The 25,991-nt window shown below is 36.4% G+C and overlaps 3 protein-coding genes and 1 pseudogene across 7 annotated transcripts; 3 read left to right on the forward strand and 1 right to left on the reverse strand.

Moving 5' to 3' along the window:
• The first annotated feature begins 2,575 nt into the window (after nt 1-2,575).
• Nucleotides 2,576-6,623, forward strand: LOC105136796 (alpha-glucosidase-like). The gene is made up of 5 exons (XM_011042278.1): nt 2,576-2,968; nt 3,448-4,145; nt 4,446-4,676; nt 4,818-5,464; nt 5,660-6,623. Exons 1-5 carry the CDS (start codon nt 2,709-2,711, stop codon nt 6,542-6,544), a joined length of 2,721 nt encoding a protein of 906 aa, XP_011040580.1. The 5' UTR covers nt 2,576-2,708; the 3' UTR covers nt 6,545-6,623.
• A 1,057-nt stretch (nt 6,624-7,680) lies between these two features.
• LOC105136797 (alpha-glucosidase-like) lies at nt 7,681-12,389 on the forward strand. The gene is made up of 5 exons (XM_011042279.1): nt 7,681-8,199; nt 9,127-9,839; nt 10,214-10,444; nt 10,589-11,235; nt 11,321-12,389. The coding sequence occupies exons 1-5, from the start codon at nt 7,901-7,903 to the stop codon at nt 12,197-12,199; spliced, it is 2,769 nt and encodes a 922-aa protein (XP_011040581.1). The 5' UTR covers nt 7,681-7,900; the 3' UTR covers nt 12,200-12,389.
• On the forward strand, nt 12,372-15,210 carry LOC105136839 (probable alpha-glucosidase Os06g0675700; annotated as a pseudogene).
• Nucleotides 15,077-25,965, reverse strand: LOC105136798 (vacuolar protein sorting-associated protein 54, chloroplastic-like). Of its 5 annotated transcripts, none has more exons than XR_844420.1 (19): nt 25,002-25,964; nt 24,617-24,679; nt 24,446-24,525; nt 23,753-23,870; nt 23,209-23,283; nt 22,444-22,600; nt 22,192-22,280; nt 21,071-21,327; nt 19,806-19,977; nt 19,639-19,722; nt 19,124-19,539; nt 18,650-18,803; nt 18,059-18,140; nt 17,807-17,886; nt 17,231-17,392; nt 16,663-16,730; nt 16,079-16,159; nt 15,692-15,954; nt 15,077-15,414 (listed from the first exon to the last, which is right to left on the reverse strand). XR_844420.1 is itself a non-coding variant. In XM_011042281.1 (18 exons), the coding sequence occupies exons 1-18, from the start codon at nt 25,800-25,802 to the stop codon at nt 15,819-15,821; spliced, it is 3,078 nt and encodes a 1,025-aa protein (XP_011040583.1). In that variant the 5' UTR covers nt 25,803-25,964; the 3' UTR covers nt 15,652-15,818. The 5 variants fall into 5 exon arrangements, 1 of the variants encoding a protein (XP_011040583.1); XR_844419.1 differs by having other exon boundaries at nt 15,077-15,395; nt 23,209-23,286; XR_844418.1 differs by having other exon boundaries at nt 23,209-23,286.
• Nucleotides 25,966-25,991: the final 26 nt, after the last annotated feature.

Consider the following 25,991-nt stretch of genomic DNA (forward strand, 5'->3'; position numbering starts at 1 on the left):
TTTCAAGAAGCCATTCCAGAAACTCCCGACGAGGAAGATAGATGGTGGATTAGCGTGTGTTTTACTTATGTTATTTTTATTTAAAATATATATTTAAAAAGGATCCAAGATAAAAGATGACTAGTATTTTTTTTTTATCTTAACTATATACTAAATCTAAGTAAATATAAGTTTAATAAACTATCAGATCTAATATTTATGAGTTTAATATTTTGCCAAGCCTATATAAATGTAAAAATCATACTATTTACCCTTCATTAATTATAAGATCCAAATTTTTGGATTTAACCCAATCCAACCTAAAATTCCAACATATAAAAATAGGTAACTAGATGTTGATTTTTTTTCTTTCTTTTCTTTTCTTTGCTTTTTCCTTGCTGTGACTTTCACCTCCTCGTTAAGAAAGGATTTCAATTTTGAACTTAAAGTTTTTGGGTTCAAGAAGAGGCGGAGAAAACAGGTAGGTGCTCTCTCTCCTTAGTGTTTACAATTAGAGAATTGTTCGGTTAGGCTTAACCAATCGATCAGTTTACTTGTTATAGCTGGCCGACTGTTTGGTCTAAACTGGTTGGTTTGTGTAATGGTTGACTGGTTGGTTAATCCGGTTGACCTTGTAATAACGATTAATCGGGGTCTATTAGGTTCGATCAGTTTGAGTTCTATTTGAAATCAATCAAGTGAATTAGTTTGATTTTATAATTGTGATTTGGTCTATAAGCTTAGAGTTTTAAATTTTTTATGTTACTTTGCTTCGAGTTATTTTTTGAGTATTTTTCATATTCATTATAAGTTCTACTGACGTTCTCTTAACTAGTTTCAGTAATATCCGATTTTGTTATCTTTTTGCTTCATTTTTCGAATAAGTGAGATAATTTCTTATATATATATATGATGAATATTATTACCATTTTAATCATATAAGCCTGATTAATTATTGATATTTTTATTTTGTTTTGTTTTTAAAAACTCATCATATGCTTGTTTGATTTGAACATAGTTCATATATCCTTTATATTTGTTATGATGTGACTATGCTTGTATTATAAATCTTAATGATAAATCATGAACCCTATATCCATGCTATTTATTTACTTAATCTCATGATTCTTGTTACCCTATTTAGATCACTAATGGAAACTCCAGATTGACATAGGGTAGTTAGCTACTCCATGCTAATAAAAAATAATTAATCTATGTGTATATAATATTTTATTTTTTAGTTGGCAAGTAGGGTGCTAGTACTATGCAAATTGACCTCCCAGAGTTATATGTGTGTGCGCGTGTATTTCTTAGCTAACGAATAAAATGTCAATAATATGATATGTAATTCTGATAAGCATACTCACTTTGCATACCAATTGATATGATACTTTAGATATACTCGTTTTGTTCTTTACTTGATTTATGAAACCTATTCACTAATCTAAAAATATATATTAACATGTATTATAGTTATTATCTCTTATTGAATGTTTGAATGCATCCTTCTATTCATATTTTTTAGGTTTTTAGCTCAATTTTAGTAGCAGGATCTTTTGGTTGTGTTTTTCTTGCTTTTTTGAGTTGGTGTTATCAATGGCAGAAATTATAGATCCAAATTATAGAAATTATGGCTACAATTATGAAATTTATTTTACCATAATTAGTGCATTAAATTGTATATATATTCTTACCTATATTAGAATATTAACAATTAATATATTAGTTGTTTATATTTTCTTACCAAAATAGATTGTACAACAACTCTTATTTAATAGAAACAATCCCCGACATTCAACCATTGCTATTTACTCAAAATTACTAGGTATACCTCTTTTGTTCCTCCAACCATGAGTTTATTCTTTGCTTGTTATTCATATATACTCTACATCATGATTTTAATTATGTTTTGAATTTGTTTAGGATTATTTATTAAAAAATCAAATGTTAATTTATTTCTTGAATTAATCAACTTTGGATACTTTACTTTATGCTGTGCTATTTTTTTATTTTTATTTTTATGATACCAAATATATAAGTTTAGAGACTTAGTGTAGGCAGAATATTTTGAGATATTACGTGTGCGTTGCTAGTCATGAACCTGAGAATTGTATTTAAGGGATATTTAACTTTCAATAATGAATATAATTAATATTTATTTATCTTTAATACTTTTAGGACAATATGGCATTTTAACTCCTCTTCTTTACAAAATAACAAGATTTATGAGCCGTAAAGACTATGAATCCTTTAAAGAGTTTAGCTTCGCAATCTCGATTATTAATTACATATTTATTTTTAAATTTATTCTCTAAAATATCATATTATCTTTTATCTCAAATATATATATTTTTTAAGCATCATATAATCTTAAAATCTACAAAAAATGATATTTTTTAGATACCAACTATCAATTATTTTAGCCAATCAATATTAGATATCAATTATTAGCTATCTTGGATAAAAAAAGCAGAACAAATTACTTGAATTAATAAATTAACTGACTACTCCGTAAAAATCTATCTCCTAATAGTTTTAGTCATATATATATTTTTTTAAATAATAAATAAAAATTTATTTACTTGATTTTTTAACTATAATCATGAAAATTACCAAGATACCATACACATACTTCATTTTGTGGGACCATGACGACTGAAAAGTCCATCGTGTAAAGTTTTTTTTCTTGAATATTTAAAGACCATTAAGGAGACAGTGCACTCACAAAAATGGAGGAGAAGAGATACAGGAAGAATAACGAGCCAAAGGCAATATCTCATTCTCACCATTCACTTCTTTTCTTATATATTATCTTATTTTCCTCTTGCTGGGTCGCCCTATCAAGTGGAGAAGAAGTGGTTGGCTATGGCTACACCATCGAATCTGTCTCTGTCAATCTACCTGGCAAATGGTTGTCTGCTAATCTCAGCCTAATCAAGAATTCCACTGTTTATGGAGCCGATATTCCACACCTCAACTTTTTTGCCAGGTAATTGGCTTAATCTATCACATTATGAGGACTTTTGTTACATTAAGCTAGCCTTTCCATTGTTTACTTAGATTTCTTGAAAAACTTATGATTGAGGATGATCTTACATGTTGTTTTTGAGGATGAAGTACTTTGGTTATGACAGAAGTGATTAGCTCTTGCCTATTCCCTAATCTCTTCTACTTCATGTATTTGTTGGATTCTAGACAGATTACCAGGTTGCTTGAAACAATGTTAAACTTTATTGATTAAATTAGTCGGGACCAATTTCTTAACTCATCGCCTAAAAAAAATGAGAGGATGGTTGATTCCGGTAATTTAGACCATTCAGTGGATGGAACAGTCCAGTGTTAATCATGAGGCTATGAATCTGACAAATGTGGCTATCGCATTTAAACAATACTGATCTAAGCATACATGAATTGCAGGCATGGTAGTTTTCTTTAACTAATTCCTGACTGCTCTCTGCCTTTGTGCAGCTTTGAAACGGAGGAGAGTTTAAGAATCCGAATAACAGATTCTGTAAACCGAAGATGGGAGATTCCACAAGACATCATTCCTCGACAAAACAACTCCCCAGAAAACAAATTTCAACACCATGCCATACTGGAAAACCTGCTCCTCTCCCACTATAACTCTGACCTCCTTTTCACCCTCCATGACACCACTCCTTTCAGCTTCTCGGTCACTCGCAAATCGTCAGGGGACATCCTTTTTAACACGTCCCCAGACGCATCCGATGCTGGCACTTTCTTGGTCTTCAAGGACCAGTATATCCAGCTCTCCTCCACGCTTCCTGAACACAGGTCTTCTCTTTATGGACTTGGAGAGCACACCAAGAGCTCTTTCAAGTTGACACCTAACCAGACACTGACTTTGTGGAATGCAGACATAGGGAGTGTTAATCTTGATGTCAATCTTTATGGATCCCACCCTTTCTATATTGATGTCAGATCACCGTCTGATGATGGCAAAGTATCAGCAGGGACTACTCATGGTGTCTTGCTGCTTAATAGTAATGGCATGGACATTGTTTATGGAGGTGATAGGATAACTTATAAGGTTATTGGTGGTGTTATCGATCTGTATATTTTTGCTGGACCATCACCGGATCTGGTTATGGAGCAGTACACAGAGCTTATTGGCCGGCCTGCCCCTATGCCATATTGGTCATTTGGTAAGTAGCATCATTTTTGCTGTGATGTACTTGTTTTCCTCCTTTGTTTTCATTGTTGTAATCTCTCTTGCTCTGAAAAATTGCTGTGATGTAACGAAGAACATGACCAAAAATAAATAAATTACGTTCCACAGATTAGGAAATTACAGACAAAGAAACATTCAATTTGAGACTTTCTGGAGTTCAATTTCTATCAGTATTTATGTGCAGAATCATCTCTACTCAATATGCTGGATTCCCTTTTTATATCCTGTGGACTATGTCTCTGAGCTTTCCCTTTTTCTTTTTTTCTTTTTTAAGGATTTCATCAATGCCGATATGGCTACAAGAATGTTTCTGATGTTGAGGGTGTGGTTGCTGGCTATGCAAAAGCTGGGATCCCTCTTGAAGTTATGTGGACAGACATTGATTACATGGATGCACATAAGGATTTCACTCTCGATCCCATCAACTTTCCATTGGAACAAATGAAGCAATTTGTTGATAACCTTCACCAAAATGGTCAGAAATATGTGCTGATATTGGATCCAGGTAGGTGGTAACCTGAAGAAAACATCAACTCTTTTAACCTGAAAGTATCATATTTAGAGGTCTGCTGATTGGTATTATCTTTTGAAGAAGTGCATTTTATGACTTCGTAAAGAGAACTAAGCTGCCTCTGATTCTCCACAGGTATTGGTGTGAACACAACATATGAAACTTACATCAGAGGAATGCAAGCTGATATATTTTTCAAACGCGATGGCAACCCTTACATGGGTGTAGTTTGGCCTGGATCAGTCTATTTCCCTGATTTTCTAAATCCAGCTGGCAGAGATTTTTGGATTAATGAGATCAAAATATTCCGAGATCTTCTCCCCTTTGATGGTCTCTGGATTGACATGAATGAGATATCAAATTTCGTAACCTCCCCTCCCACCCCGTTATCTACCCTCGATGATCCTCCCTACAGGATTAACAACGCCGGCATTCAACGACCAATCAACAGTAGGACCATTCCTGCAACATCTCTACATTTTGGTAACATTACTGAGTACAATTTTCATAACCTTTATGGCTTTTTGGAATCCGAAGTCACCAATGCTGGTCTGAAAAATGCAACTGGTAAAAGGCCTTTTGTACTTTCTAGATCAACTTTCGTTGGCTCTGGAAAGTACACTGCTCATTGGACTGGCGATAATGCTGCGACATGGGATGATCTAGCGTACACCATTCCTTCAATTTTGAATTTTGGACTGTTTGGAATTCCAATGGTTGGTGCTGACATATGCGGTTTCAGTAGAGACACAACAGAAGAGCTTTGTCGTCGCTGGATCCAGGTAAATCATTGGTTATTGCTCATCTAAAGATGTTATGAAGTCCTAATAATTCAGACTGATGTGCACTGGATAACATTAACATTCATGTATATGCAGTTACATTTTTGTTTCTTTTCTCTAGATTGAATTTCAGCGTAACAAATTGTTGTAAATTTTCTGCTGTGTAATCGATGCTGAAGTTATGTTACAATGCAGCTAGGTGCCTTCTACCCTTTCTCAAGAGATCACTCGGATCTGGACACCAGACGGCAAGAGCTTTATCTCTGGGATTCTGTTGCTGCAACGGCAAAGAAGGTTCTTGGCCTTCGCTACCAGTTACTTCCCTACTTCTACACATTAATGTATGAGGCACACATTAAAGGGATCCCTATAGCACGACCTCTTTTCTTTTCATTCCCTCAAGACCTCAAAACTTATGACATCAACTCACAATTTCTGATTGGCAAAGGTGTAATGGTATCACCTGTATTGGAGTCAGGAGCTACTAAAGTTAACGCGTACTTCCCTGCAGGAAATTGGTTTGACCTCTTCAATTACTCTAATTCAGTTACTGTAGATACTGGAAAGTACATAGAACTAAGTGCGCCTGCAGATCATATAAACGTTCATGTTCATGAAGGAAACATCTTGGCCTTGCAAGGTGAAGCCATGACGACAAAAGAAGCTCGAAAAACAGCATTCCATCTGCTGGTAGCTCTTGGCAACACTGGAAACAGCACAGGGGAAGTTTTCTTGGATGATGGGGAGAGTGTGGAGATGGGAGGGAAGGAAAAGAACTGGAGCTTTGTGAGATTTTACAGTGAGATAGTAGGAGATATGGCGATGGTTAGATCAAACGTCACAAATGGAGAATTTGCTTTGAGCCAAAAATGGATTGTAAGTAAAGTAACATTCATAGGATTAGAAAAGACTAAGGGTTTCAAGTGGTATGAGTTGCAGACTTCTAAGGAAACAAAGAGTGGAAATTCAGGCACCAAGACAAGCTTTAATAGAAATGGAGAGTTACATATGCTTGAGATGTCAGACCTTTCTTTGTTCCTAGGAGAAGAGTTCAAGTTAGAGTTGAAATTTAGCATTTAAGGATTGACAGCAAATTTTTCCTACCATAAAGTTGGCAAGAATAAAATCCAATAAAAAGATTGCAATTCTTGAAATTCTAGCTGCTAAATTGTTAATTAACAATTAGCAATTAAGAGAGAAAGAAAACCCTAAAAGAAAAAGGATATTTACTGTTTTTTTCCCATCCACTATTTTCCTTTTCATTTCTTAACGTTAAATATATTCTTTTAAGTTTTTGCATACAGAAAATATATTCCACCCACATCTAGGTTTTTTAGGAGAATTTTTTATCTAAAAGTTGTTCCTTCAATTTTAGCCTGCTTCTAGCTATTAAAAAGCACATTCAAGATTAGTCCGAGATGTAATGATCACATAACATAACAAAAATGTTTTTATTATTATAAAATACGGCTTGGATATCGTGTATTAATTTTGGATTGAATCTGAATTATAGTTATTAAATTTAGATTGTATCTTATCTGTGATTTGAATGATTAGATAAAACTCAGTTAAGACTTGAATTTTTTTTTAAATGTTTTTTTTCCTAATCAAAAACCGATATTTTTTTATATATTTTAGTTGGTTCTTAACCCTTTTCAAAGTTTATTATATAAATACTATAAAAATATTTTATTTTTTTAATATGGGATTTACAATCCTTTAGTATATATATTTTATATTCATAAAAAAATTATATTTTTTAATATGAAATAAAAAACTTTTTTAATTTAAATATTTCAACATAAAAAAATAACATACTAACATAGTATCTTTTTAAATAACATCTTTTTAAATGTGAAATAAAAAACTTTTTAAAATAATTTTTTAAATTTTATTATTTATAATATGTCTAGTTATATTCATATGAATTGTTTCTTAATTTTTTATATAAAATATTAAAATTTATCATATTTTTTTAAAAAAATTTTAAAATCAACTTATATAACTTGAGATCCGATTTCTTGATCTGATCAGTCCCTAAATCAGGTTGATAATTATAATCTAAACGATGTTTATATCAAACTAAATTGAAAATGGACTCGATCAATCTTAGTCGACATCGAGCCTAGCTCATAACCTAGATCCTGAGTAAGGGTCAGAATGAATGGATTTGCCAGTATACCTCATGTATCATATGTAAATTGCAGAATTTTTCTCGTCTCCTTCTAGCCTATTGTTTTAGGATACAAAAAGGATAGTGACTGGATACCAATCCCAACCTAACAGATCTAGAACACTAGTTCACTATATGTGGCCACGAAAGCTCCATTTTTTTTTTCAAGTTGCCTGTGGAAACTACAGAAAGGTCACCATGGTTATGGTTATCTTGCTTTCTTTAGATATTTAAGCTTGGAACTTGAAACCAAGTAAGCACCAATGCCTCTAACTGATCATATGACCCAAAAAATGGAGAAAGAGAGGAACAAGAACAGTTGCAGAAACACAAAAGCAACATCTCCATCTCAGACCAATCTTCAACTTCTAGTCTTGCTGTTGGTTTGTGGGGTGCCGCTGACTAGTGGAAAGGATGTGAAAGAAGAAGTGGTTGGTTATGGCTATAAAATTGGCTCTGTTAACTCTGGTTTAACAGCCAAGTTGTTGACTGCTGATCTTAGCCTTATCAAGATGTCTTCAGTTTATGGAAATGATATCCAACATCTTAATCTTATTGCCGAGTAAGTAGCATAGTTTCTTTCCTGACGGTTTTCATGATCTTGCTTACATTAATTTTTTCCTACTGTCGAATGTTCTTGAAGACAGAAAACATATAAATAATTGCTTCCTTTTCTTTTAAATATAATATTCTTTTATCTTGTCTTTGCTTAGAATTAATAAATAGACTAACCACTTAATTTATTAGTTAAAAGTTGACTTGCAAGGTTGCATAGCCCGCCTTCAAAAAAAGATAAAAAATTCTAACTTGATTTCTTCTATTAAACTCAACTGAAAATAGAATTATGTTCTTAGAAAAGAAGGGAAAATTTTCATTTGGGCATGAGAAAATTCTTGTTTCTAAGGAGCATTCAATAAATTCAGCTACTTTTGTTGTTCGGCATTCAATTCATCACATGGAACTGAAAAATTTACACTTATATATCCTTTATATTTCACATTTTACGTATATGAACCTGTTTATCACGATTCCGAACATGATTATCATCAAACTTTTAATTTCTGATCAAACTTGGCCTCTCCATATAATTCATCAGCGTTGTAACATCCAGCTCGACTTGGCAGATTAACATATAACTTATTAAAGAAAAAACTTGATTTTTTTAATCAAAACAAAATTATTTTAAGTTTTTTTTTATTAAAAATACTTGAGTTGATCCGGGTTAGGAAACCTGACCCAAGAGTTAGACGTTATACACCTGTCAGATCTTAATATAAATTGATTTGTCCAAAATATAGGATAAAGGGGCTAATATGATCAGCCTTTAAAACTTAGAGAACTATGTGAATAATTTATCCTTTTCAAAGAATCATGTACGTTCCCCTCTGGAACAAACAAACGACATGTCTTACTCAGTAATGATTGACATGTCTTCCAGCTCGCATATTCCCTGCTCTATGCAGTGACATGCTTTGCCTCCTCCATGCAGATTTGAAACCAAGAATCGTTTGAGAGTCAGAATAACAGATTCCAAAAACCAAAGATGGGAGATTCCGCAACACATCGTTCCCCGGCAAAACCACTCTCCGAAGAACTGCCTACATTACTCTCCATTAAAGCATCAACTCCTGCTAGAAAACAACCTCCTCTCTGACCCCAACTCAGACCTGCTTTTTACCCTGCACAACACCGTACCTTTTGGCTTCTCTGTCACACGAAAATCCTCCGGTGATGTCCTCTTTGACACGTCCCCGGATACGTCCAACCCTGACACTTTCTTGGTCTTTAAGGATCAGTATATCCAGCTATCTTCCAGGCTTCCTATAAAGAGATCTTCTTTATATGGTCTCGGAGAGCACACAAAGAGCACTTTCAAGTTGAAGCCTAATGACACATTCACCTTGTGGAATGCTGACCTCGCAAGTGCTAATATTGATGTTAACCTCTATGGTTCCCACCCATTTTACATTGATGTAAGATCAGCATCGGCTAATGGCAAAGTACAGGCAGGGACTACTCATGGTGTCCTGCTGTTTAATAGCAATGGCATGGATATAGTTTATGGAGGTGATAGGATAACTTATAAGGTTATTGGAGGCATTATTGATTTGTATTTTTTCGCTGGGCCATCGCCAGATATGGTGATAGAGCAGTATACAGAGCTTATTGGTCGGCCGGCCCCAATGCCATATTGGTCATTTGGTAAGTAGCATTATTCCTTCCTTGAACCTTGAAACTTTCTAGATGGCAATTTAACATGTTTCAGTCTGCAAAATTGTTTGATACCTGAACATCAAATTCAAGAATTTTGGGCAATGAAAGATATCTTTTTTTTATAACTAGTGCTAAGTGATGAAACTATTCCAATTCATTAAGAGACTCCTGAACTCTCTCACACTCCATGGTCAGCTTATTAGACTTAGCCAAATATAGGAACTGCAACAGAGGCCTTAGTTACTGTCGTGTGGTTTCGGCTCCTTGTAACACTGGATATTTATGGAGCATACTATTTTATCTCAGTTTTTGTGAACAAAGCTTGTTCCATGTGTAATATGTTTTTTTGGTCCAATGTGAAGGATTTCATCAGTGCCGATACGGTTACAAGAACATTTCTGATGTTGAAGGTGTGGTTGCTGGCTATGCAAAAGCTCGGATCCCTCTTGAAGTTATGTGGACAGATATTGATTACATGGATGCATACAAGGACTTCACATTTCATCCTGTTAACTTCCCCCTGGAAAAAATGAAGAAATTTGTCAATACCCTTCATCAAAATGGTCAGAAATATGTGGTCATCTTGGATCCTGGTATGTGATTAACATGAAGAAGCAAAACAATTATCTTCACATGAAATCCTAGAACTTCCATACTTCTTCTAATTGGCTTTAACACAAAAGGAAGAAAGAAATAATGGTTCTGCTACATTCTGTTGAGCCTCCAATTTTCTGCAGGTATCAGTGTGAACTCAACGTATGAAACCTACATCAGAGGAATGCAGGCTGATATTTTCATTAAACGCAATGGCATTCCGTACATGGGTGAAGTGTGGCCTGGAAAGGTCTATTTCCCGGATTTCATAAATCCTGCTGGCCGAGAGTTCTGGGGCAATGAGATAAAAATATTTCGAGAGCTTCTCCCTGTAGACGGTCTCTGGATTGACATGAACGAGATATCGAATTTCATAGATCCAACACCCAGCCCATTTTCTACAGTCGATGATCCACCCTACAGGATTAACAATGCTGGTATTCGACGGCAAATTAACAATAAAACTGTTCCAGCAACATCTCTACACTTTGATGTCATAAAAGAGTACAACGTTCATAACCTTTATGGCCTTTTGGAATCGAAAGCCACCAATGTTGGTCTGATCAATTCAACTGGTAAAAGGCCATTCGTACTTTCTCGATCAACTTTCATTGGCTCTGGGAGGTATACAGCACATTGGACTGGAGATAATGCTGCCACATGGGATGACTTGGCCTATACTATTCCATCAATTCTGAATTTTGGACTGTTTGGGATTCCTATGGTTGGTGCTGACATCTGTGGTTTTTCAGGAAACACAAATGAAGAGCTTTGTCAGCGTTGGATTCAGGTAACTTGTTGCTGTAGTTGGATGTTGACAGACGCTATACTCTTTTTCTGGGTTTAAATTGTTCTGAACTTTTATTACAATGCAGCTAGGTTCCTTTTACCCCTTTGCGAGAGATCATTCATCGATAGACACAACACGGCAGGAGCTTTATCTCTGGGATTCTGTTGCAGCATCAGCTAGGAAGGTGCTTGGCCTTCGATATCAGCTGCTTCCATATTTCTACACACTAATGTATGAGGCTCACATTAAAGGAACCCCAATAGCACGACCTCTTTTCTTTTCATTCCCTCAAGACATCAAAACTTATGAAGTCAACTCACAATTTCTGATCGGTAAAGGTGTAATGGTATCACCAGTATTGAAGTCTGGAGCTACCTCAGTCGATGCATACTTTCCCACGGGAAACTGGTTTGATCTTTTTAACTACTCTAATACGGTTTCTGTAAGTCCAGGAAAGTACATCAAACTTGCTGCACCTGCAGATCATATAAACGTTCATGTTCATGAAGGAAATATTCTGGCCTTGCAAGGAGAAGCCATGACAACAAAAGAAGCTCGAAAAACGGCATTTCATCTATTAGTGGTTCTTAGCAGCACTGGAAACAGCACAGGGGAATTATTCTTAGATGATGGGGAGAGTGTGGAGATGGGAGGGGAGAGAAAGAGTTGGAGTTTAGTAAAATTTCATAGTGAGATAGTAGGAGATATGGCTATGGTTAGATCAAACATCATAAATGGAGAATTTGCTTTCAGTCAAAAGTGGATGGTGAGCAAAGTAACATTCATAGGATTGAAAAAGACTAATGGGATCAAGTGGTATGAGTTGCAAACTTCCAAGGAAACAAGGAGTGGAAATAGAAGGATTAGGGCAAGCCTTAATAACAAAGGAGGTTTTGATGTCTTGGTGATGTCAGGACTTTCTTTGTTCCTTGGAGAGGAGTTCAAGTTGAATGTGAAATTGTAATGATGGACAACCATTGTCTAGCAAAATTTATTAATAAGAATAAATCAACAAGGATTGCAGCAGCTGCGTTTTATATTTTTTATATCAGCCACAGGAAAGAAAGCTAGTAATCATTTGAACAAAGCACCGGCAGAGACCCGCTCATGTTGTTTTGTTGCTTAATAGTAATGGCATGGATATAATTTATCAAGGTGATGGGTTAACTTATAAGGTTATTGGTGGTGTCAATGATTTCTATTTTTTCGCCAGACCGGCACCAGATACGGTGATACAGCAGTATACTGAGCTAATTGGTAGGCTTGCCCCAATGCCTTACTGGTCATTTGGCATGTAGCATTGAGTATACATTTTTGCAGTCTTCTTTTAGACATGCCAGTAGACCTGAGTTGATTTCTTATATCTTCATCGCCGCTTGCTTGACCAAATCTTTTTGTTTTTTCTTTTTTTTGTTTTACCTTCAACGTAAAGGATTTCATCAATGCTGATATGGTTATGCAAGCATTACGGATCTTGATGGTGTGGTTGCTGGCTATGCAAAAGCTGGCATTCCTCTTGAAGTTATTTGCACAGACATTGATTACATGGATGGATACAAGGACTTCACTTTTGATCCTGTTAACTTCTCATGGGAACAAATGAGGAAATTTGGGGAAACCCTTCACCAAAATGGTCAGAAATTTGTGCTTATCTTGGATCTTGACACGCTCAAAGGAAATATCTTCACATGAAAATCCTCTGAACTCTAGCAATCTGCTTATTAGAATAGAGAAAACAGAACATTTCGAAGAATTCTTTTGCTGCTAAAGTGGATTTAATGAGTTGACGCAGCCTGAAATATAAAGGTTAGGATTGAAAGGAAAATCAGAGAGACAAAAAACAAAAAGGCTATGGTAAAAACACCAAAGGATACACAAAAAATATCCCAAAACAGACCCCGACAACGGTTACCCGCCATCTTCCCGCTGGTCTGTCCTGTCAAGGAAGTCCAGAGCCATTAACTCCGTATCTGACAGCTCCTCCTCCAAAATCTCCTTTACTAAGAGTTTAAACTGCATCTAATTCTTCTACAGGTATTTATGTAAACATAACCTATGGAACTTATGATAGAGGAATGGAGGCTGATGCTTCCATTAAACGTGACGGCCGTCCTTACATGGGCTAAGCTTGGCCTGGAGTGCTCAACATCCCGGATTTTCTAAATCCTGCTGGAGTAGAGTTTGGACGAAATGAGATCAAAATGTTTCGAGATAATCTCCCCGTTCATGGTCTCTGGTTTGACATGGATGAGTTGCGAATTTCTTGACTCTCCTTCAACCCCAAATTCTACCCTTAATGAACCTCCATACAAGATTTATAATGGTGGCGGTCAACAACCTATTAATGACAGAACCATTGCAGCAACATCTCTACATTTTGGTAACATTACTGAGTACAATGTTCAAAACCTTCTTGGCTTTTCTCATTCTAAAGCCACCAATGCAGCTCTAGTCCATATAACTGGCAAAAGGCCATTTGTTCTTACTAGATCCTCTTTCGTCGGCTCTGGCAAGTACCCAGCACAATGGAGTGAAGACGATGCTACTAGATGGGAATATTCGGCATACTTTATTCAGTCGATTCTGAATTCCAGACTGTTAGGAATCCTAATGGTTGGTGCTGACATTTGCGGTTTTCTCTCTCTACGATGGATTCAGGTAAACAATTCTTGTTTGAAATTTTCCTTAAACTTGGTGCCCTCAACTCCTTTTCAAGATGCCATTCAAACAAAGGATCAAATCGCTGACAGCCTGATCTCTGGGAGCCTGTTGCTGCATCGGCCAAGAAGGTTATCAGCCTGCGATATCAGCTCCTTTCATACTCTACACCTTAATGTACGAGGCACACACTAAAAGGACCCCCATAGTGTGGCCTCTTTTCTTTTCATTCTCTTGAGGCATCCAAACATGCAAAATCAACTCGCGGTTTCTAATCAGTAAAGGTGTGATGGTATCACCTGTCCTGACATCAGGAGCAGTTTCAGATGATGCCTACTTCCCAACAGGAAACTGGTTTGATCTTTTCATTTATACCAATTCAGTTCACATCGACTCTGAACCTCCTGATCACATAAATGTTTGTGTTCGCAAAGGAAACATCAATTGGTGGTTCTGAGCAGCAGTGGAAACAATACAGGGCAAGTTTGCCTAGGTGATGGGGGGAAGCACAGAGATGGGAGGGAGGAGAGAATAAGTGTTTCGTGAAATTTTCTGGTGGAATTGCAGGGAATAAAGTAGCTGCTGGATCAAATGTCATTAATGGAGAGTTTGCTTCTGAGTAAAAGATGGAATATAGGTAAGGTGACATTCTTAGGATTAGAGAAAACTAAAGGTCAGTTTGTACACTGAACGATTGTTATTGCTATTTTAATTCATTTTGGAGAAATGCTAACAGCTTTTCTATGTTCTTGTGTTTTTAGTCAAGATTTGGTTAATATCATAGAACAGGAAAAACAGATACAATAGGACAAAAATATGTTTAGGTTAGAGAGACAGAAATACATAAATAATTTCATCTGTTAAATGATTTTAAAGTAAATTTATGTATTTTCAAAACCAAAGGACAAGGAAACATGTCTATTCTATCTCAATTACAACCGTTTCTTTCGCTAACGCTATGTAGATGTGTGTGATAAAATGAGTAGGAGCACACTTAAGGCAGCTTCAATGAATTTTAGTGAACACAGACTTGCACTAGATCACACACTACTACCCATTGCCAGAAATGAAATAAGACAGAGCTTGCACAACACCATCGCTGTTTGCAGCCAAGATTTAAAAAATTATATATTAAAAGAAGGCATACACAAACCATAATGACAATGTACCCACCCTGTAGAAATTTTGCAAATTAAACGTAGTTGATGATATCTTCAGGCTAATTTATGAACCAGTACATGAAGATAAGAAAGAATGGAAGACAGACAAAAAGAAAAATGAAATCGTGTTTATGGTACTAGAATACAATTATCTCAAGATTAAGCAATCGAGTGCATCTGAAAACAGCACGTGGAAGAACAACTCGATAGCTAGAACCAGCAGTTCACTATTTCAAACAATTTAAAAATTGTATTATCTGCAAACTCCTACAAAAATTCTGCTTCAAAGACACTTCCTTCTGCAACATTTCAATGTTGATACACATGCTGTCAACTATTTACCTAAAAGCAATCAAAACACCTGAAATGAATTCCAATGATCAGAAACCAGCATACTTTTCCATGCACGGAATCTGGCAAGGAAAATCATTCATTGCAAAAAGAGGATGGCACACCTATCCAGTATCTTGATGGTTTTTCTATGTTCATAGTAATTTGAACTCTTTACCCCCCCCCCCCCAAAAAAAAAAAAAAAAAAAAAAAAAAAAAAAAAAAAAAAAAAAAAAGAAAAAAAAAAAAACGAAAAAAGAATACAAGAAGCAGATAAAAGAGTTTGACAACTCGGAACAGAGAAGTACCTCAAATTTATGCTACAAGGTAACTGTATAAGTTGAGAGCTGGTTCTATCATCCCATATCTTCCATAAAAATCATGTTACAGCCACACTAGAAGAGCAACCAATTTGACACTTGATGATGACATTTTTCAGCCAGATTCAGACCCGAATCTTTGAACCAAAAATTCATCAAGTTGTCCCCAATTTGGGGTACCAGATTCACTCAAGTTACCAGAAGGTAATGATCTGATGCATCCAAGGATAAGTGTGATATCCCGATGAAGCCTGTTATATGGAACACAAATAAAGACAGCTTTACCTCAGGAAGATGATTTTCCACACAGAAGAAGACACCATTTAATACGCAGAATACAACTGGATGCACATGTGAGTAAATAAAAGGCAGTACCTGAACTTTGCTTGCTGACTGCTGATCTCTATCCGTGAGAATGCTTCTGAAATTTCTTTATGAAAGATTGTGACCACTTGCCTGAAAAAATCATCACCAATGCAGGAATAAGCATTTTCTTCAAAATCCAATGGAAAATAAAGTTCTTGGGATTTAATGTTTGCTCGGTTTGTTTTCATGAGAATATATTTTTCATCAAGATATAATGCTCTTTATGCTGTGGAAGCATTTAACATCAAAAACATTCTTAGAAAATAAGTTAAAACTAGATTCATCCATTCTAGAGATGACTTTCTTTGTTTAATCAGGCCACACATTGAAGCCAATTTCAGTTCAAGAAGATTATTAAATAGATAATCTGTCAAGAAAAAAAACACGAAACAGGAAGAGGCAACAAAAACTGCCTCCATATCAACTTCAAGACATTTTACCTCAGGCTTTTTTTCATCATTGGACTATTCATTGCACGACCATGAAATGAAAGTCATACTCTGCATTTTGTAGCATGGAACAGCATAGACACCAAGTATATGCTGAAATTGTAGCAATCAAGTATTATTCACCAAGTTAAATTTAAAACTCACCTGAAAATTGCTTGGATATCTGCTTCATGTAAAGTTCTAGATAAGATACGTTGAAGATAGGTAACCTCCTGCAACAAATTGAACAGCCGATTAAGTCCAACCCTGCTAGGAAAAATTTGATTGAACAACTGTAAAGAGAAAAAAGGCATCTCCCAAATTCTAATATTGTACTGATTATAAAAGGCACTCGAGCTCAAATTTCTTAAAGAAGGCTATTTAGCAGGAATTTTCTAGATTATGTTCTTAACTAAACAAGCAAAGACAAAGTTAACATCGGGGGTGGAACACTTATCCATATCAATATAGGCAGCCACACTAGTTGAGGATTCACAATCAGGAATCAAATTGAGGACTGTTAGCATGCAGTAAATGTTCACCAAGCAACTCTATGCAGTGAAAAGACATGCATATCAACCTGCCATGTCTCCCCACGCTTAAGTCTTCCTCAACTATGTGATCAGAGTAGGTATATTTGGAATTTCCAAATTGCCAATATCTACAGTATGACACAAGTTTTTGGTGTATCAGGCAGTTTCGAAGTTGGAACATTCCAATTTACGATTAGTACCTTTACAAGCGTTAGAGCAAAAGGACTAGGCTGTGAATCGGTATCTACAGGTCTATTCCAGCTCTCAACAATTTGAGGCAGATTACGTAGATGATGCAGCAACCTTTCCCTCATTATCTGAACCAGCTTTGTAAGTATCTCCTCTTGATGAACCTTGTAATCCTGATTTAAGAAACAACCACACTAAGTTCCAAATTACAAGAATCCCCCAAAAAAAGGCATTGAAAGAGCAGTTCCATGAGATCTTCACCCCCATCACCTGCCCCTCTCCAAGAACATGAAGAGCTCTGTGCAGTGGAAGTAACTTGATATGAAAAATCTATATTGAACTTGTTGGGGGGGGGGGGGGGTGTAGAAATACTGTAAGTCAATAGATGAATTCATTGTCATGAAGAAGCTATGTGTTCCTTTGAACCATGATGCTTGAACTCATCATAAATTGCATGCATTATCGAATTTGAAGATTGCAAAAGTTTCTGTCTCATGCACACCATCAATCAGTAGCAACAGCACTAATCAAGTGAAGTTGAACGCATCATAATATTATCTGAAGAAGCAGCTTAAACATACACCTACCTGTGCTACTCGATCAATCTCTGACAACAGTAATACTTTCCGTGCTTCAGGTACTTTAAGGAAAAGAACTCGCCTGATTTCTTTGCTCAGACAGGAAGCACAAAGAAACTTAGAAACTTCAGATAATGAATGAAAAGCTCGCAATAAGAGTGGAAAAAAAGCTGTCTTTAAGACTGTCCACGCACATAACAATTTGGAACAAGAACACTCATTAAATAGCTTAGGTACCAGCATCTCAGTCTATCAACCTACCAGGAATAATGGCATGTACAAAACCGATGACTTGACTAGCAAGGGCCAAGTGCTTAGATGTAATAGACTTCAGACCCGACACCTGCAGCATGGCATAGAACCCACTTAGCAGCTAAATCAGCTCACTTCAAATTGATTGTAAATGAAAGAGTATAAAATAAATTAATGCAAACAGGAAGAGTGAGAGAATAAAATGTGCATGGAATAGTTTGATCACTTAGCACAAAGATAGATAAAGAAATCACTCAAGGCAAGAGGGTGGCGTTTGGGGAATCAGTGGAGCACTTCAAAGCTATCAAGGATGAGATATCAAATAAGTACATTCGATCAAATAAGTACTGTGTCAAAATTAAGAAATTCTCTGACTCAAATCTTTAATATTTCCTTATTTATTACCTGTGTCTAGAGACTGGGATAACTGACAGATGAAAGATCATAAATGCATGCAAGACAAAAAGAGCTTCGTTTGTCTTTATGAAATTAATCAGAAAATGTTGGCAAAAAATTATATTAACCAGAAAATGTAGACCTTTTTCTGAGCATTAGGTTATTAAAATACAACAAATTGTAGAATGCAAATCTGATTTTTACCTGCATGGCACCAGCTCCAAGAATAAGCTGGCAAGTCCTTGTATTGAAGAATTTTAAGATCTCCACGACACGATGAACAACTTCTGAAGATAGTGATGGCAAAAAAGTATTCATATCCATGTACTCTGACAACATCTTCAGCAATATTAAGCCACTGAGAAAGAATAAACACAAATGGCATCAGCAAATTGTTCGCTTCAGAAAGTTCTTTTGATGGTTGAAAAATAAAAATAGTTTGCAAAATGAAAATAACAATACACAGTAAAGAAATCTGTAGATGCTAATCAGTCAAATACACAAGAGAAAGGTAAAGTGTTATCAAGTAATGGAATGCCAAGCCACACTGACAATAACTAATGGCATTAATTATGTATGGGATGCAAGGATTTCTAGAAGAAATAAGGAAGATTTTGTTGAGGAATTCACAACCACATGCAAAAAACTGAAAAAAAAAGGTAAAACAAGAAAACTAACCAGTTTACCATGTGATAACCAACACCTCCACAAGAAAGTGTTTGGGAAGTAGATTTTCCACGCTCCTTCACATTATGATTGTTACTCTGAGCTGATGAAGTTGCAGCTGTGACTTTATTGCTTCCAGTTGCCCCTGTTGAGGGAGTAGATTTCTTTTGCACAGAATTTTCCAAAGATATATCTGTAGAGTTCATTTGCACAAGTTCTTGTTCAGCATTTTGTGCTTCAGCATCAATCACAAGTGAACCATCACTGCCTGTGCCCGCTTCACCATATCTGGTTGTCACATCACCTTGAGTATCATTTAGGCCCTCACATTCAGAATAAAACAATGAAGCAACAATGGCCTGAAATTCATCAGGGACATCTACTTCCACCCACATCTCCTGATCGAGCACTGCCCTAATTTTTGTCATCTACATCCATCAAGGTAAAGGTTAGCCTGAAAACAAATTGCAAAGGTCTCACAAAAAACAAAGACCTAAATAAAGGGGAAGTTGGAAAAGGAAACTAACTCGCATTTCATGCTGGAAATCAACAAAAGCTTTAGCCTGTGATTGCATTGTTCCACGAATGCTATAACCCAACCTTCCACCAATCTGTTTATGTTAGCATACAAACAGCATCACAGACACGAACAGCAAATTGTTTTCATTATATAGAAAACTAAATAGCTGAATACCTTTTCAGTGGCAGTTATAAAATCTTGGGTGATGTTGTATATGCTTAAAAACTCCACCAATCTCAACTTCGGATGAAGAAGAGCACGGACACCAAGAAGCTTTGCCCATCTTCCATGAGCAGCATCACAAGCAGCAAAGACAGCTTCTGCATTCTCTCTCAATACATCGGCTCTGTAAAAGATTGTAACTTTCAGAAAACTACAAAGATTCAACAAATTTTTATTGCAAATAAAAATGAATCAACACCAATAATTTGGGGATGGAAACTGGAAAACCCAACTGAAGGTTCAACATTCCCTTCTTTGCCAGTCTTATTTCAGCAGCCACTGCTCTAACATCAAATGGCTAGATGGGATTTGAAGGTGGCCAAAATCCCAGCCTATAAGAGAAGTGGCAGCCAGGCAGTGGCTGAGTAACAAGGGCAACTTGAAAAACCCATCACTGCAACAGAGATCCCAGCCTATAAGAGAAGTGGCAGCCAGGCAGTGGCTGAGTAACAAGGGCAACTTGAAAAACCCATCACTGCAACAGAGCTTCTGATCATCATTAGCATTTTGGAGAGTACCTCCAAACATGGAAGCATTCCCAACCTTCTTCAAGTGTATTGATAATTCTTTTTTTTACAGCACTCTAAACTGGAAAGTTACTTGATGCCCAGTTCAGTTCAAGTTGTATGAGAGGGGTACCAAATAAATTCATGCTCAACTATACCATTCCATAATAGATTAGGGTGAAGGAAAAACATAACTAATCCTGTTAAAATCTCTTTGGTTTTCATTATATGGAATTTCATAACAGTTTTTTAATCTTTTCTTTGCCAAGATTTTACTCTTTAACTAAAATGAAGAAGATGGCACCCTTTATTATGAGAAGTTGTTATACACAAATAGCACGAAACATAGCTCTTGAACTCAGATCCTTAAATAGAAACGACCCACAAATTTCCATAAAGATAAATTATAATTATAACAGATCTGATCACAGGAAAATATCATGAAAGAACTCATAAAATAAATAACAATAACGTTGTACAAAATTATAAGCCGAGCCATTATTTATGTTGTGTAGTGATTCGTGCAACATTGCTTTTTTATATAGTGTTACTCTCACTTAAAAGCTGAACATCATTCAGGCGGAGCCATTATTTATGTTGTGTAGTGATTCGTGCAACATTGCTTTTTTATATAGTGTTACTCTCACTTGAAAGCTGAACATCATTCAAATAATATTGTAAAACTATCACAACAAAGGGACAAGAGTTCACCTAAAATTTCTTGAAATATTTGAGGGACTTGCTGCATCATTTGCTTTCAGCTGAGATGAAGCAAACTTGGAAGTACTTCTCTGTGGAGAAAAGGGGAGAAGAGAACCACCTAGACCATCACTCTCATGAGCTGTTTCAGCAGCTGCTGCACCAACAGCAATTGCAGCAGCAACTGAATCAGCAGCATAGTGTCCGTCAACGCTACACATAATCCACTCAATTGCCTTTTTCACTTCAGCAGCCCGCACTAAGTGTGCCTGCATTCACTAAAAGAAAATAAATCATATTACTTCTTACTTAAAAGGCACATAATGAGAGAGAAAAATAGAAAATTGAATCAAGCTATGAAATCATGTCTATGATAATCATGAAGTCAAAATTCAAAACAAGTTCACCATAAGCATAATTAGAAATTAGCAACCTAAGTATGAGATTTTATAAATATATATAAAAAACAATACTGAAGAATTAACCCCAAACCAAGGAAAGAGGGTGAAAAAAGATAGAAGAATGCAAATTGGATTACATCATACTGTTAGAACTTCAAAGTACTGGCTTAAGCGACGTGTAACAGTTTCTTGAAAAGTGGTTCCCTTGGTCTTACAAATAGACTACCTCTAAAAATGGGCTAAAGACCCCATAATTTTGCAACCAGTCCATCCATCCGATCAACCTTGGACCATTGGACAGGCTAAGGTGCAGGGTAGACTACTATCTACTACAAACATGAATTCTGACCTGGGTATTCCATGCTAGTTCATGTGCCATGATTATATGAATCATTCATTAAAATTATCAATCAAATCACAAGCAGGTTTAGTAGACAAGCACGCTCAGCTCTATGATTACACAGTTTAAGCAAACTCAACACTTCAGTTTGAGTCCATAAGATAGATTCCTCATTATAATGTACAGCTTGTAAAACACAAACTCTTTTGAGCAAGGTCTAATCCAGCAACCATGCCCCCACAAAAAAATTAGATTTTGGTGGCAACAATCCACCTTCATTACATTCAGTTGGCCAGTATATCTCGGAATTAAAGTAAAAAATCACATCTAGTACATCATCAAGAACTTTAGAAACTATGTATTGAGGAAGATACTTGTGAAGTATACATTACCTGTACAATGTTGAAAATAGCATTTAAAAGTAGCACAAAATTTTCGGATGACAAGCTCCTTAACTTGCTTGCAAGTGATAAACCTCCACCTGAGTCACTCAGAAATGTTAAAAAAGGAGAGAGAAAGGGGCAGAAACAGATACCAAGTAACTTGTCTGCAATCAAAAGTGCATCTTCAAGAAAATAGACAAGTTACTTCTGAATTAATAACCTCAGGGGGGGGAGTGTTAAAATCTAGTATTATGTACTTACCATCTGTATCTGCTGTTCGCTCTGCAGGTGTGAGATCTGACTCCAGAGATTGGGCTGAAAAGGTAGGAAGCAGCTCTGCAACTGCATTCTTAATGGTGGTTTTCATACTGGCTGTAAGGGTATCTCGGTATATTCTCAACACAGGGGGGAGCTTGGCCTGAAAGAAATCATTGAAACAATGAGTCCAGTGCTAAACTAAGCACAATCAACTAGTTCCCCATAATCATTACTGATAAGCTCAAATTGCGGTACTAATAACAACTAACATCTTACAAACATGCTGAAGGATGGAACCATCTCCAACAGTCCCTACCAGGATCTGACTTCAGTATGACCATAACTTGGAAGAGTCTTATTGGATACAACTAGAACCAGAAATTTATCCTACCCAAACTGGAAACAATATTTGATTTCTGGAATTTGAACTTACGAACTCTCTTTGCCCAAACAGTTCTTTCCTGTTTCTCTCAGTTAAGCAAGCCTTTCTATCAATGTGAATATCTTAAAATTTACTCATGTTGGGTAATTCATATAAAATCCTAAAACAAGAACCCAGATATGGAACCAAGGAGTAAATATGAACAGCAAGAGGAAAATTATATAAGTGTTTAACAGCAACAAACAACAGAAGAAGTTGTAACAAAGGCAGGTTAGAATAAAAACAAGGGGCAACTGCATCGAGTTCATGAGCCAACTCTTCAAACAAAATATTGTGAGGGGAAAAATTTAACTTCAGAGACAGCATTTCCATGAAATAAAACTCACAGTTCTAAGTAACCCAACAATGAGAGGAAGAAGACGATCTCGAAAATTGGACATCTCTTCATCATCCAACTTAACCTGCTAAACATGACAAAGAACAGCAGGCATTGCTGACCAAAATTCAATAAAGAACATAAACTAAAATAGATATACTATTCACTAGAAAGTCTGCAGAAGAACAGCTAGAAAAAATTTATTAGGCAAATCACAAGCATTAGTGAGATGGGATACACGGACATCAAGTGCAAAACCAACAACAGCCACTTATTTCCAACTTTATATGCTTGATAGTAATAGAAATCACGAAAAAGACAAATATCATAAGAATAAGCACAATGACAGGTCGAGCTTAAATGTGCTGGAGTGAGAATCTTAAGTTAAGACGTAGTTCATGACTCAAGGCCATGATAGACTAAATAATTTACATGCTGTATTAAACGTCTTAAAATGACATGAAATTCAAATGGATGCTTTCATGTCTACAAGTATAATCATACTAAAGTACCAAAAAAACCACATGTTCTTGGATAAGTGAAATTAAGCTTACTTCTTCATCTATTCCATTCATATATATGGAATCCCTGACTTTTGCTTTGGATAAAAGAAGCAAATCTTTATCCCCAGCACCATGTATTGAAGCTCGCATAAATTCTGCTGAAAGGATGCTACAAAAACAAATGTAATAAGTTACAAAAGACCAACAAAATGGCATACATTCCCTCTCTAAATTAAATGATATGACATTTTGTTTTGCATTAAGTAACAAGCAGCACACTTCTCACAGTTAACTACTTGACCTGATAGCTGGCAAAATTGCAAATACAAATAAAAGAACAAGACATCATACACAGAGCACTAGGACCAGCCAATCTTAATAAACCTAAGGCAAACCATAAAATCCCATAAGCAGAAGCCAAGCAAGATAAAAGCTTATTAATAGCCATTGCTGTAATCCACCCCCTCCCCCTTAACACTGCCCATCATTTGGAAACCTCATCAGGAAACTCTAGCTCAATCAATCATAAGTCTTCTTCCAACTTAAGAACAACCCTTCTGCCTCTACTCCTGACATTCCCCACTACCAAATTTGACCCCAAAACCATATCATCTATGGAAAGATGCAGTCATTTTGACAAATATGAAGAGCATAAAGTGATAAATAGCAAAACCAATGCAAATGGCAGGTCACATTGGCAAATAACTGATGCAGTCATATTTTCAGAAGAACAAAAAAGGATACCTGTTTATGGACTCTATTGCAGCTGCCACATGATCCCGAAGGTGACGAAAACAATGCAGACCAGTCAGCTCATCTCCATCCTATCAAAGACAGAAAACATAAGATTTCAAGCAAAACAATATGCATGTAACTCAATCAAACTTCTCATTACATCCATAAATCAAAATATACCAAGAACTGCTGCAAATCATCAGTAACATCCAATGCTCCAGCACAATCTGCAGATGCAACAAGCTGTATACCACAAAAATTAACTTCCATTACAAATCATCAAGAAAACCGAAGAGCAACACTTCTATAACATATTTTTCATAACAAACCTATCTATGAATAGGCCCATCATTCCCTCTCAAATTTCGAATTAATCAAACAATAAGCAATGCTAATTACCGATTAAAGCACCAAAAGAGCCTGATTAACCTAATTTAGGGTCATACATTAATTCCTATCAGTCACTTCTAACTTCACTCGATAAAGAAAACAACAATCGAGCAAATACACTAACAAATTCAACTTAAATCCAACTAAAATAAACAAAAGGGCACACAAGAATTACCAATTTAAGCGTGGAGAGAGCCTGATTAACATACAAAATAAGCCTCAACTTATTCTGCAAAGAAACCAAATCCCCTCTACTAACATTCAGTTCATGAATCTCCCTCGCAGACTCCACCAAATCCTTATCCAAAACCCTAATAGTCTCCTTCAACTCCCTGATCCTCTCACACCCTTCCACAATCTTCCCATTCAAATCCTCCAACTGCCCTTGCGCCTCGAAAAACGAATTCGACCGCAACGATATCTCCTTCACCAAATGCAACTCCACCACATCCAAATACTGACTCAACTTCTCCTGCAACATCAAATTCGCCGCCGCATTGCTAAACGGACACGCGGCATGAAAGGTGGGCCCGTCTTCCAACGCAAAATCCTCTTTAAAATACAGTGCCGGAACTTCCCTCAAACAAGCAACCAGCGCCTCCCCTTGCCCTACAGCAGCCAAATCCGAATTGGACTCCGCATCCGCCAAATCCGACTTCGATTCTTGATCAAGGTCGTTATTTTTAGTGTGGTTTTTGATGTCTTCGAAGCGGGAGTAGGTGTCGGAGACAGCTGATAAGTAGGGGAGGAAATCCGATCGGGAAACATCAGGTGGCGGTTGTTTGGGGAGTATGGGGGAGAAATCAGGAGGAGCTAGAGTGGTGGAGGAGGACCACCAGCCGAGCCAGGCGGAGGGATCGGTGGATTTGAAGGAGTGAGGGTTGTTGAGGATGGAGGAGAGATTTTGGATATTTGTGGTATCAGATAGTGATTTTTTGAGAGGGGAATTGGAATTGAAGGAAGGAAGAGAATCCATGGCTTTGCTAGCAGTGTATCTAGGGATTTAAGAATCTGATGGAAGGCATGAAAAAGGACGAAATTGAATACAATTGAATTCCAGAGGGTTGGATCTAGAGAGAAACGAGTATTTAGGATCTGAAGTGAAGGAAAGGAATTTACAGAGGGAGAGGAGGGAGGGAGGGAGGGAAAGGGGAGGGGGGGGGGG

This window comes from Populus euphratica, unplaced genomic scaffold (assembly GCF_000495115.2).
Source record: "Populus euphratica unplaced genomic scaffold, PopEup_1.0 scaffold62.1, whole genome shotgun sequence".
NCBI lineage: Eukaryota > Viridiplantae > Streptophyta > Magnoliopsida > Malpighiales > Salicaceae > Populus > Populus euphratica.

Coding starts and splice junctions, on each gene's coding strand:
- LOC105136796 (XM_011042278.1), top strand. CDS start 2,709: ATGGAGGAGAAGAGATACAGGAAGAATAACGAGCCAAAGGCAATATCT. Junction 4,677..4,817: donor TGTGCTGATATTGGATCCAG/GTAGGTGGTAAC, acceptor GATTCTCCACAG/GTATTGGTGTGAACACAACA. Junction 5,465..5,659: donor TTTGTCGTCGCTGGATCCAG/GTAAATCATTGG, acceptor GTTACAATGCAG/CTAGGTGCCTTCTACCCTTT.
- LOC105136797 (XM_011042279.1), top strand. CDS start 7,901: ATGCCTCTAACTGATCATATGACCCAAAAAATGGAGAAAGAGAGGAAC. Junction 10,445..10,588: donor TGTGGTCATCTTGGATCCTG/GTATGTGATTAA, acceptor AATTTTCTGCAG/GTATCAGTGTGAACTCAACG. Junction 11,236..11,320: donor TTTGTCAGCGTTGGATTCAG/GTAACTTGTTGC, acceptor ATTACAATGCAG/CTAGGTTCCTTTTACCCCTT.
- LOC105136798 (XM_011042281.1), bottom strand. CDS start 25,802: ATGGATTCTCTTCCTTCCTTCAATTCCAATTCCCCTCTCAAAAAATCA. Junction 23,871..24,445: donor GCAATAGAGTCCATAAACAG/GTATCCTTTTTT, acceptor TTGTTTTTGTAG/CATCCTTTCAGCAGAATTTA. Junction 22,601..23,208: donor TTGTTGGGTTACTTAGAACT/GTGAGTTTTATT, acceptor GATTTCTTTCAG/GCCAAGCTCCCCCCTGTGTT.